This window comes from Photinus pyralis, unplaced genomic scaffold, assembly GCF_008802855.1.
Source record: "Photinus pyralis isolate 1611_PpyrPB1 unplaced genomic scaffold, Ppyr1.3 Ppyr1.4_LG6, whole genome shotgun sequence".
Classification (NCBI taxonomy): domain Eukaryota; kingdom Metazoa; phylum Arthropoda; class Insecta; order Coleoptera; family Lampyridae; genus Photinus; species Photinus pyralis.
The window spans coordinates 4,129,996-4,141,912 of NW_022170663.1; the positions used below are offsets into that span (position 1 = coordinate 4,129,996).

The 11,917-nt window shown below is 34.8% G+C and overlaps 2 protein-coding genes across 3 annotated transcripts; both read left to right on the forward strand.

Moving 5' to 3' along the window:
• The first annotated feature begins 1,090 nt into the window (after nt 1-1,090).
• Nucleotides 1,091-4,252, forward strand: LOC116174864 (venom carboxylesterase-6-like). Of its 2 annotated transcripts, none has more exons than XM_031492894.1 (11): nt 1,091-1,254; nt 1,302-1,456; nt 1,901-1,997; nt 2,048-2,239; nt 2,287-2,472; nt 2,522-2,881; nt 2,930-3,105; nt 3,153-3,291; nt 3,341-3,470; nt 3,525-3,676; nt 4,119-4,252. In XM_031492894.1, exons 1-11 carry the CDS (start codon nt 1,221-1,223, stop codon nt 4,226-4,228), a joined length of 1,731 nt encoding a protein of 576 aa, XP_031348754.1. In that variant the 5' UTR covers nt 1,091-1,220; the 3' UTR covers nt 4,229-4,252. The 2 variants fall into 2 exon arrangements, 1 of the variants encoding a protein (XP_031348754.1); XR_004146185.1 differs by having other exon boundaries at nt 1,092-1,254; nt 3,525-3,930; nt 4,119-4,226.
• Nucleotides 4,253-6,217: 1,965 nt separating this feature from the next.
• LOC116174865 (venom carboxylesterase-6-like) lies at nt 6,218-11,606 on the forward strand. Its single transcript, XM_031492895.1, has 11 exons — nt 6,218-7,126; nt 7,183-7,334; nt 7,481-7,577; nt 7,631-7,822; nt 7,870-8,055; nt 8,105-8,464; nt 8,519-8,694; nt 8,742-8,880; nt 8,931-9,060; nt 9,111-9,262; nt 11,477-11,606. Exons 1-11 carry the CDS (start codon nt 7,093-7,095, stop codon nt 11,584-11,586), a joined length of 1,728 nt encoding a protein of 575 aa, XP_031348755.1. The 5' UTR covers nt 6,218-7,092; the 3' UTR covers nt 11,587-11,606.
• Nucleotides 11,607-11,917: the final 311 nt, after the last annotated feature.

Sequence of the window (11,917 nt, forward strand, 5' to 3'; positions counted from 1 at the left end):
CTGTATTTAAATTTGTAATGATGCAAGCTATGAAACACTAAAAGGCACTAACGAAGCACTAATGGACCTAATTAAGTGGACTCTTCAAGTGAAACCAGTCATATTAACGAATTGTAATTCAGTTTTGCGGTAGAAACAATATAGATGATAATTTAATTTAACTTAAACAAAAGCTTATTGAAGCAAGCTTTTGTTTCCTGAAGGGGGAAGGAGTACAAAATTTAAAAAATCAAATAAATTTCGTAACAAGTCAACAAACGCAAAAATGTAAAACTCAATATTGTACAAATAGAATTAGCCAAGAGCATAGAGTAAATATTTACTCTATGCCAAGAGATAACAATACTGAAATTGCTTATCGTGCGGTAACAAGGTTGAGGATTGAGGCACTATTTGAGCTAGAAAACTATTCATTAGTGATTGGGACAGTGAGTAGTTGAGAAGGAATAAGGGTGTTCCGATTTTTGTTAGCTTCAGTATTACTTGTATTTTTGGTTTAAAAAACATATTTAAATTACGTTTACTACGGGCATCCTTTCGTCATTCTTTAGGGCTATTATAATAAACCATGTACCTACACTGTGGCATTATTTTAAATAGATCCTAGGTGCTCCCGAGCATACAAAAAAAGTCGCACTCCCTTAGTGTTACAATTCCGTGTTACAAACACACCCTTAGTGTTACATAAGTACCTACATCTCGGAGTAAGAACCTTGGGAACTTTTTTACAAAGTCCGAATGTGCGCATATATTCTGTTGTTTTGATTTATTCTTATTAAATGCTAATAAATATTAATAATTTCAAGATCTTACATCTTTCCTTGACATAGGCACTTATTTGAAATGACGGCTCCATATTTAGAATTCAATATTATTTCAATTAACACGCCGATTAAGAGAAATGGATCCTTACCTAAAGTTCAATTCCAAAATATGATTATCTGCCTTTTGTGGATAAAATAAATAAAATTTACATGTTACGTAATAACAGAAATTATAATGCATGCCTCGGTCACGACTAATAGAGGTAGATCCTGCGGAGGCAAACAACAATTTATGGCATGACGTCGACAACGACTGTCGCCGAGTATAGTAGACACCTAAATATACTTGCCCTACTCCTGTATATAATTATTGCCAATGCAAACTGGGTATTCGCAAAGTCTTAGTAAATGTTGCAAAACTCGATGAATACAGTGAACTTTTCAACTTTGTAAAACATGCGATTACTAGTAATATTACTTCACATTACTTGTACGATAATTTTCAATCATCTCAAAAATACTTAACAAGTATTTTAGATTTACTGGCATCATATGAACCACCGGCACCTTTAGTTCACACTTCGTTGGGAAGTATTAGGGGATACCACAAGTATTCGCTGGAGGGACGAAGATTTTCCGCATTTGAAGGTATTCCATATGGACAGCCGCCCGTTGGAGATTTTAGATTTGAGGTAATTATCCATTTATATCTTGACGCTTCTTGATTTAAGACCCTTGTTTTTGGAACTTTTATTTTTATCTTGCTATAAAAATTACTTATATACAAAACCAAAACAACCGTAAATATTGTCGTCCCAAATATACCTAATTCTGTGTCATTTTAGAAAATCCTATTTTATACGAATAAGTAATTTCAAAATTTATGGATATTGACATCAGTTGGTTACGATTTATTATGGCTTACAAGCAAACTCTCTAATGCCCTAAAATGTCTTTATTTTAATTAGTAACGTCGTTTTAAAGGTCATATAATGAAGATCAAATGCGCTTTAACATTTAAATTAATAACTAATTGCATTTGAGTTTCGTAGCCAAGGCTAACACTCGAATGCATAATTCTTTGCAAAATATTTTACTTAGTTTGTATATTTGGTAGTTTTATTAAAAATTTATAGGCACCTAGAAATGTACTTCCTTGGAATACGACATTGGATGCTCGTACTTTATTTGTATGCTCGCAAGTAAAGAATTCGTTTTTTGCAGATAAACCTGGTAATTATTAAAAAATACTTTCGACTAGTTCTAAACTAAATCTTTTTCAGATCAAGAAGACTGTTTATATCTCAACGTGTACGTCCCCAAAGAGCAACCATCCGAAAATGACAACTTTGACGTTGTTGTTAAGATACATGGAGGTGCATTTACGTATGGGGATGGTAGCGTGGCTTCACCTGGTTTCATTATGGATCGTGATCTAGTATACGTTAACTTTAACTATAGGCTTGGTCCTTTAGGTAAAATTAAAGTAGCGAATTCAGTTGATCATTTGTGCATTTTCCAGGATTTTTAAGTACTGGAGATAATATCGTACCAGGAAACAATGGGCTTAAAGATCAACAGCTTGCACTTCAATGGGTTCAAACACATATCAAACGATTTGGAGGCAATCCTAATTCGGTTACTCTTATGGGTCAATCGGCGGGTAGTGCTTCAGTTCATTTTCACTATTTTTCACCAAAATCTAGAGGTGCCTAGTTACACTGAGGTGTTGTATGATTTATCATGTATCTATTCAGGTTTATTCCACAGAGGGTTATCACAAAGTGGCACTGTGCTAATGCCTTGGGCGATTCAAGCGGGTGCTTTGAAAGAGACGCAAAAACTAGCTGCGTCGTTGAATTGCGAAAATTCAGATACACGAATGATGATCTCCTGTTTGAAACATATTCCGGTTCACCACCTTCTTTTAAAAGCCAAAGAGCTTTTCCGTTTTAATATTTTTCCTTTAACTCCGTTTGCACCTGTAGTTGAGGTCGAGTCAGACTCTGCCTTTATGACAAAACACCCTTATCTACAATTGTCAAGTGGAGAAGTATACGATATTCCGTGGTTAGCGTGGAGAGCGTCCGATGAAGGAATCTTTCTTGGTGTCTTAGGTATTACTACCAATTAGTTTAAATCTCTTGAAATGTACCTATTTTTAGCACCTCCCGCACCTTATGACGAAATTGAAAAGCATTGGGATGAATGGTCTCCGTGGATATTCAACTACGAATTCACTGTGGCTGAAAGCCAGAAAACTGCAGTGGCTCATAAAATTAAATCATACTACTTCCCAAATGAGAAAGTCTCCCATAAGAATGTTAAGAAATTCGTTGACGTAAGAATTCTGCTTCGGGGCAGGTACATTTGAACAACTTATTGTAGCTTATGGGCGATCGGTATTTTAATGTGGGATTTGAACAAGCAATAACAATGCAAGCCAACCTTGGAAAATCGCCAGTATACGCCGGCATATACTGCTTCAATAAGACAAATGGTTTGGCCAAAGGCAGTGGTGTAGATGGTTAGGGTGCTACATAACGCAAAAAGTGATTCAAGCAACCATTTTACAGGGGTGACACACGGGGATGATAACTTATTATTACACGATGATAAACCTATACGAGATATTAGACTGTCAACACCAGAAACAGACATGAAGAACTTGCTGTTGGATATACTTGCATCGTATGCGAAAAAGGGGTAAGTACCTACTCTATATTATCAAGAATGCAATTAAAGTAAACGAAATTAAAGTAAACCGGAGGCGACTGGGATAAATTGGGAACCAGTGACCCCAGGGAAGTTTAATTATTTACTGATGTGTGACGCTCACGATTCCAATATGGTGGAAAAAGTCGAATTTGGAACCAAACAGTTTTGGGAAAGTTTGGACATTAAGGAAAATGGTAACACACAACGAGATGAACTCTAATAGAACTTTGCTACTACTACTAATACCGCATAATTCGGGTGTGAAGTTTCCCAAAATTACTGATCTACGTATGCGTTGTGCTAAACTTTCCTCTGTAATTGTACATTTGTGAATATGGTATTTTGATTCATTCATTTTTCCCTTACTGACCTTACTATCATACATAAACCATGAGGCATGTTTTATAATGGAGGATCATTAAGTTGAAGAGGCTGGAATTAAAGACAGGTACCTAATAGTCGCTTCTAAATTGGCGAAACGTTGTGGCACTCAAAAATCAACAATTTGGTGCTAATAATTTGCTTTGCATGTACTATGCTAACATCACTAAAATGAGGTATTTGACCTGGAATTAATAGCATGCAATTCAAATGTGGTATGATAGCTAGTAACTACTCATTATGATGATTTTGTAGGTCCAGCTTTTCCGCCAAGTCCGAAAAAAAATTCTGGTGTCAACCGCTACGAACTGAATTTAAGTCTATCGTTTGTTACACTTTATTTTTCCGTTATGCTGTTGCAATAAAGTTTCATATATGTGTTTATAGTATATTGCTGTGTTTATTTCGTCTGGCAAGATGAAATTTTCAGAAATCTTAATTAAGATGGATAAGGGCGGTTTCTTTTTTGTGTAATTAACATTTGTAATTAAATTTTATTAAATTGTCGTTGGTCTAAGTGACGGCACGGAGATTATTGCCATACGAGAAAGCGGTCAAGGTTGTTGTTTTTACATTTTCGTGGAATTTCCGGGAATTTTGTTTGGTTTTTATCTGTTATCAATTGTAACTGCATAATTTAATTGACAGGTGATGTGATTTAACGCCTTTTCTGTGCAGTTAAAAGAGATTAAATTTTATTATCCTAGAATTTAAATTGGATTTATCACTTAATGTCTGATAAGAAATTGATTTATAAAAATTAATCTACCTTAATTTTTCTTGGCGTATTAACGTACGTTGAGGGGATAGTCTTTGTTGTCAACTGTGCATTATTGGTTGTTGTAATTTTAATTTTCGGAAGAAGGGTTTTCGCCTTAAAGAGGACGTTAGCAAGAAAAGCGTTGCTTTTAGCCACGTTCAGCTCGGAACTACGTTCCGTTGAAGTTTTAAATCGCTTTTTGCTACAGGCAACGCAGAACTACGTTTCTTTGAAAATATAATCAGTTTTTTTGCTACGTTCAGAGTAGAGTTACGTCTCGTTGAAGAATTTATCTCGTTTCTAGCGAGTTCCATCGATGATTATTAACGATCCTCGAGATCGTTTATAATTTTGTATTGCTGTCTGTCTGTCCGTGTGCACGATAACTGTGTAGAAACGTCCAATCGCTTTGAAAATTGATACACATGTTCTTCAGGATATATGGCGTTATGCTGTTATCATGTTCAATGCCGCCGATAGCCACCCTATCTCGGGGGTGGCAATTTTTTATTGTAATCTTAACACAGGTATAAATTAATTCTAAGCAAAAAGTGTTCCATATATTTTTTTGGAAAGTTAATACTTCTCCAGTTATTCGCTACCAAAAGTGTGAGATTTTCGTAGAAAAGACTAATGTTTTTAATTGGTTATTGGCGAAAAACTCGAGAAGTACCTATGCATTTTATGAACAAAACTGTGGAGAACAAAAATCGTAGCTTTAAAAAAAATAAAGAAAATAGTAATTGCTATATGACCAATACGAACCGGAGTTGTGGCTTGTTAAAGGTTAGCTCTTGGTCCTCAAACGCTAAATTAGAGAGTTTCAGAGTCAAATAACGCCAAAACTATGCATTTTTCGAAAAAATCTTGTAGAATGTTTTTTAAAGTAGGTACCTATTTCAAAAACCTTTCTTCTTGTTCTTAAAAACAAACTGTCGCATAAAAATTAAGCGAGTTACGATGAAAACAAGGTAAATCCGTACTCAATCAGCGCAAACCCCCTAATTACAACTCTAATCTTTATATTCAAAGCTCTAATTAAAATTACTCCTTCTCCTTTCCCAGTTTTCTCTAATTACGTATTATTAATACATTCTAGAAGTGTGACCAGTTTAGAAGACTTAATTTTGAAATAATTGAAGCTAAAAGTGAAAAATGTCTGCAATTTTGTGAAAAACGCCTTTCCCTTCAAAATAACTACAAAACAACTGGAGATACGTCAAAAATGTTACAGCATCCAATTGTAGCTTTTTTAATTCCAAACATTTTCCTCAGCGGGAATTTTCTGTATGATAAAAAATTAGGTGATCTGATATATAGACGTTTAAAACGTGTATTTATATGCGAGCACTACCTGGTTTTAGCCCTTTAAGCTCGCCCCATTTTAAAACTAAGAGTTTTAAAGGGATTTGATGTAAATAACCTTGTAGCTCTTGCAAAGACCCACAAAATAGATTTTTTAATGAACTTCTTTCACAAAAAATAAAGAAGTTATGTTTAAAAAACAAATCACAATTTTTTTCGAATAACATACGACCAATCAGCTAGGTGATTGTTTCAAATTCTAACCAATCAGATTATTTTTTAAGTGATTAAAAGCTAGGTAGCTTTTTATCAGCGATTAAACGCTAGCTAGCTTTTTATCGACGATAAAAATGGGTGTAGGAATGCGTAAAATATATAGTGGTTGTAAAATTTACTGTATTTTATTAATCTCCCTAAAATACAGTCGATCTTGGTTAATTTTATTTTTAATTCACTTAAATTTTGTTGCCCCCTGGGAAAAATTCTCGATCAAAAGCATAAAATAAGTCCAGATTCTAAAACTTTAAACCCGCATAAAAACTAATTTTTGGTTCTATTATTTAACACTTTTCGTAAGCAGATCTTTGGAGCCTTGGAAACTAGTATATCGTAAACTTAGTGCAATTTTGTACTAGACGATCTGGAATGGAGGTTTCCTATACGCCCTTTAAACAGAATCCATCAGTTAGAGTTAGATGAAAATGTGCGCAATATTAAACGAATGAAGTGGTATCCACCTACAATTACTCATTAGCTGTTGATAACATCTAAAGTCTCTTTATTTTTATTAATTATCTTTCATTTAAAATCCAGTTTAGTTTTTGATCTTCTTTATATTTTTCCTTTCGTCCTTTTTATTTGTTATTTCTTTGTTTGTGTTGCGATACTCACTTTGATTGACATTGGATGTGAGACCTTCCAAAGCATTGCACCGATACGCTTTAGTTTCACTTTTTATTTGAAATTGACCAAGTAGGTACGCCCTTGAGAAATTTTTCTATATCTAATCGCCAAACTTATCTGTCTTCCGGGGATAAGAATATGGTTTAGACAGAAATTATAATCCATGCCCAAATCGTACGGAGGCAAATAATAAATTATGGCATGCTACAACGGTCGCCGAGTAATATAATAGTACTTAGTAGTTTCAATCACCTTTAAAACATGCGATTGCTAGTAGTATTACTCCACATCACTTGTAAGCTACCTACAATAATTTTAAACTACTTCAAAAGTAATTAACAAGGATTTTAGATTTACTAGCTTTTGAATCACGGGCACCTTTAGTTCGCACTTCTTTAGGAAACATTAGGGGATACCACAAGTATTCGCTGGAGGGTCGAAGATTTTCCGCATTTGAAGGTATTCCATATGGACAGCCGCCTGTTGGAGATTTTCGATTTGAGGTAATTATCCATTGATATCTTGACGCTTCTTGATTTAAAACCTTATAGTTTTTGGAACCTTTATTTTGTTTCCATAATTCCTTGCAAAATAGTTTTCAATTTATGTAGTTTATAGGAATTATGGTAGTTTTATTAAATATTTATAGGCACCTAGAAATGTACTTCCTTGGAATACGACATTGGATGCTCGTACTTTATTTGTATGCTCGCAAGTAAAGAATTCGTTTTTTGCAGATAAACCTGGTAATTATTATTAAGAAATGCTTTCGACTAGTTCTAAACTAAATCTTTTTCAGATCAAGAAGACTGTTTATATCTCAACGTGTACGTCCCCAAAGAGCAACCATCCGAAAATGACAAATTTGACGTTGTTGTTAAGATACACGGGGGCTCATTTACGTATGGGGATGGTAGCGTGGCATCACCTGGTTTCATTATGGATCGTGACCTAGTATACGTTAACTTGAACTATAGGCTTGGTCCTTTAGGTAAAATTAAAGTAGCGAATTCAGTTGATCATTTGTGCATTTTTCAGGATTTTTAAGTACTGGAGATAATATCGTACCAGGAAACAATGGGCTTAAAGATCAACAGCTTGCACTTCAATGGGTTCAAACACATATTAAACAATTTGGAGGCAATCCTAATTCGGTTACTCTTATGGGTCAATCGGCAGGTGGTGTTTCAGTTCATTTTCACTATTTTTCTCCAAAATCTAGAGGTGCCTAGTTACACTGAGGTGTTGTATGATTTATCATGTATCTATTCAGGTTTATTCCACAGAGGTTTATCACAAAGTGGCACTGTGCTACTGCCTTGGGCGATTCAAGCGGGTCCCTTAAAAGGGGCGCAAACACTAGCTGCGTCGTTGAATTGTGAAAATTCAGATACACGAATGATGATAGCCTGTTTGAAACATGTTCCCGTTCACGATCTCCTTTCAAAAGCCAAAAATCTTTTCCGTTTGAATACATTGCCTTTAGCTCCGTTTGCACCTGTAGTTGAGGTTGAGTCAGACACTGCCTTTATGACAAAACACCCTTACCTACAATTGTTAAGTGGAGAAGTATACGATGTTCCATGGTTAGCGTGGAGAACATCCGATGAAGGAATCTTTCTTGGTGTCTTAGGTATTCAACCAATTGGTATAAATCCTCGTTGATAAACTATGATATGTATTTTAGCACCCCCTGCACCCTATGACGAAATTGAAAAGCATTGGGATGAATGGGCTCCGTGCGTGTTCAACTACGATTTCACTGTGGCTGACAGCCAGAAAACTGCAGTGGCTCATAAAATTAAATCGTACTACTTCCAAAATGAGACAGTCTCCCATAGGAATGTTAAGAAATTCTCTGACGTAAGAATTCTGTTGCGGTACAGGTACTTTTGAACAACTTATTGTAGCTAATGGGCGATCGGTATTTTAATGTGGGATTTGAAGAGGCAATAGCAATGCAAGCCAACCTTGGAAAATCGCCAGTATACGCCGGCATATACTGCTTCAATAAGACAAATGGTTTGGCCAAAGGCAGTGGTGTAGATGGTTAGAGTGCTACATAATGCAAAAAGTCATTTCAAGCAACGTTTTTACAGGGGTGACACATGGGGATGATAACTTATTATTACACGATGATAAACCTATACGAGATATTAGACTGTCAACACCAGAAACAGACATAAAAAACTTTCTATTGGATATTCTTTCGTCGTATGCGAAAAACGGGTAAGTATACTCTTCATTGTGAAGAATGTAATTAAAAGGGACATATTTAGTAAACCGGAGGCGACTGGGATAAATTGGGAACCAGTGGCTCAGGGGAAGTTTAATTACTTATTGATGTGCGATGCTGACGATTCCCATATGGTGGAAAAAGTCGAATTTGGTGCCGAACAGTTTTGGGAAAGTTTGGACATTAAGGAAAACGGTAACATTAAACGAAATGAACTTAAATAAAAGGAATGACATTATGCGACGTGTCTCTATTCAACATATGATCACCGTCGATATCTCATAAACGTTCTGTATATTTCGAAGACAAGCTCAAAGTTTACCTTTATTGTGATTTCAATTACAATTTGCACTATTTAGTTAGCATAGATGATCAGAATGCAGAATGTTAAGTCACTTTATGAAAACAGAAGCTTGTCAGGTATTTAGGATATCAAACGATATTCCCTATTTTCCCATTTTTTTTTACTACTGTTTCATGTACAGGGTGGCCAAATAAGAATGCGAGGAGGGAAACTGTCCATCGTAGAGGCTTGCGGTAAAAAAATTTATTACTAAAACGGCCACGAGCAAAACCTGGAAAATATTTTTAAGTTTCTGCAATGGCCGTTAGGGGGCGTAACTGCAATCTGGAATCTAAAAAAGTGATTTTTCTGTGAATTCCGCTATATTAACCTAACAAAAAAATGTCCGGTCTTTGAAGTTGACGATAATCTTAATAAGAAAAAGTGTTTTCGCGAGATATTTTGGTGTAGTCGATTTTTGGTAAAAAATGAAGGTTATACACTGCCTTTTTTTGAGCCCCGAGAAAAAAAATGTCGCAGATCGACCCGGAAAAAATTTTCCTTATAGAATGTGGCCTGTAGAATCCATAATTTCAAACAGTTCCAAGATTGGGCTACTAGTTCAAAAGTTACAGCCCTTTGAATTTTCTTTCGAAATTGGTTCTAGTCTATAACTTTTGATTGAGAAGTCTGATCGAAAAAGTACGAATTGTTTTGGATTCTACGCACCAAAATTAATAAGGAAAAGTGTTTTCCCGAGAAATTTTGGTGCAGTCGATTTTTGGAAAAAAGGAAGGTTATACACTGCCTTTTTTTTGCTCCGAAAAAAAAAATTGTCTCAGATCGACCCGGGAAAAAAGTTTTCTTATAGAACGTGGCCTGTAGAATCCATAATTTCAAACAGTTCCAAGATTGGGCTACTAGTTCAAAAGTTACACCCCTTTGAATTTTTTTTCCAAATTAGTTTCGAGTCTATAACTTTTGATTTGATTTGATTTATTTATAATTCCTTTTGACAATTATCGATATTGTATAGGAAGCGTCAAGAATAAGTATATGACAAACAATTAATGAGACATTAAACTATGACAAACATTAGATACATAAAAGAGACAATTCAACATACTACTTCTCATTACAAAATTTGAAATATTCGGCGATGGAGTAAAAACAATTTTCATTTAAGTAACTTTTAAGTTGACATTTAAATTGCTGCAGGTTACAGGAACTCTTTATATATTGCGGTAGAGTATTATATATTTGTGGACCCAGGAACGCAGGAGAGTGTTGCGATACTTTTAATGTTGCTTTCGGGAGATACAGGTTGTCTTTTGTCCTGGTGTTGTGGTTGTGTATATCCGATTTTAAGGTGTGATCATTCTTGTTTGCGAAGACATAGATACTAAGTTCATATATTAGCATACTTGGTAATGTTAATATTTGAAAATTTTTAAAAATTAGTCTACATGACGTTGTACCACTAACGCCAGCAATTTGCCTTACAATCTTTTTTTGGGCAACTAATACCTTACTAGTGATTGAGAAGTCTGATCGAAAAAGTATGAATTGATTTGGATTCTACGCACCCAAATTAATAAGAAAAAGTGTTTTCCCTAGAAATTATGGTGTAGTCGATTTTTGGTAAAAAAGGAAGGTTATACACTGCCTTTTTTTGAGCCCCGAGAAAAAAATTGTCTCAGATCGACCCGGAAAAAAAATTTCTTATAGAATGTGGCCTGTAGAATCCATAATGCTATGCTTTTTGCCGGAGAATGTATAATGTTCTCCGAAATTGTCTATTTGTGAATGTGGTATTGGTATTACAAAGAATGTGATCACTTGATTCATTCATTTTTCTATGCCATTTGTCATGCATGTCATACATAAACCCGAGCTGTATTTTATAATAGATCATTATGTTAATTGGAGAATACCTCAATAGTAGTTTCTATAAGTTGGCGAAATCTTGTAGTATTCAAAAAATTAACATAAATTGGTACCAATAATTTGCTTTGCAAGTATATGCCTATGCCAACAACAATAAAATGTTAAATGAGATATGTGACCTGCAATTAATAGCATGCGATGTAATTTAGGTACAACTGCTGATTATGATGATTTTGCAGGTCCAGATTTTCCACCGACTCCGAACAAAAAATCTGATGCCAACCGCTACGAACAGAATTTAAACTTACCGTCTGTTACACTGTATTTTTTCTTTATGTTGTTTCAATAAAGTTTGAATGTGGTGTATAGTATATGTACTATCTAAGCAAAATAAGGAATAACAAATTGTATTTCCTAGATCACTTCATTGAAAGTTTAGAAAAATCATTAAAAAAAGATTTCACATTGTTTAAATTTAATTTTTGTATATATACATCTAGATAATTAAGCGAAATATTTAAACTTGTGTAACGGAGAAAACAATCACTATAACAAATAAATTTCGTTCAACTGTTTTTCCGCCGGGAGACTGCCTAGGATACATGCGCTATTTTCGCATTGGATAGCCAGGGATATTCTTTGGAATAAAAATTGCGCGATAAGATTGTCGGTATTTCTTG

Coding starts and splice junctions, on each gene's coding strand:
- LOC116174864 (XM_031492894.1), top strand. CDS start 1,221: ATGCGATTACTAGTAATATTACTTCACATTACTT. Junction 1,255..1,301: donor AATATTACTTCACATTACTT/GTACGATAATTT, acceptor CAAGTATTTTAG/ATTTACTGGCATCATATGAA. Junction 2,473..2,521: donor TTTTTCACCAAAATCTAGAG/GTGCCTAGTTAC, acceptor GTATCTATTCAG/GTTTATTCCACAGAGGGTTA.
- LOC116174865 (XM_031492895.1), top strand. CDS start 7,093: ATGCGATTGCTAGTAGTATTACTCCACATCACTT. Junction 7,127..7,182: donor AGTATTACTCCACATCACTT/GTAAGCTACCTA, acceptor CAAGGATTTTAG/ATTTACTAGCTTTTGAATCA. Junction 7,578..7,630: donor GTTTTTTGCAGATAAACCTG/GTAATTATTATT, acceptor AATCTTTTTCAG/ATCAAGAAGACTGTTTATAT.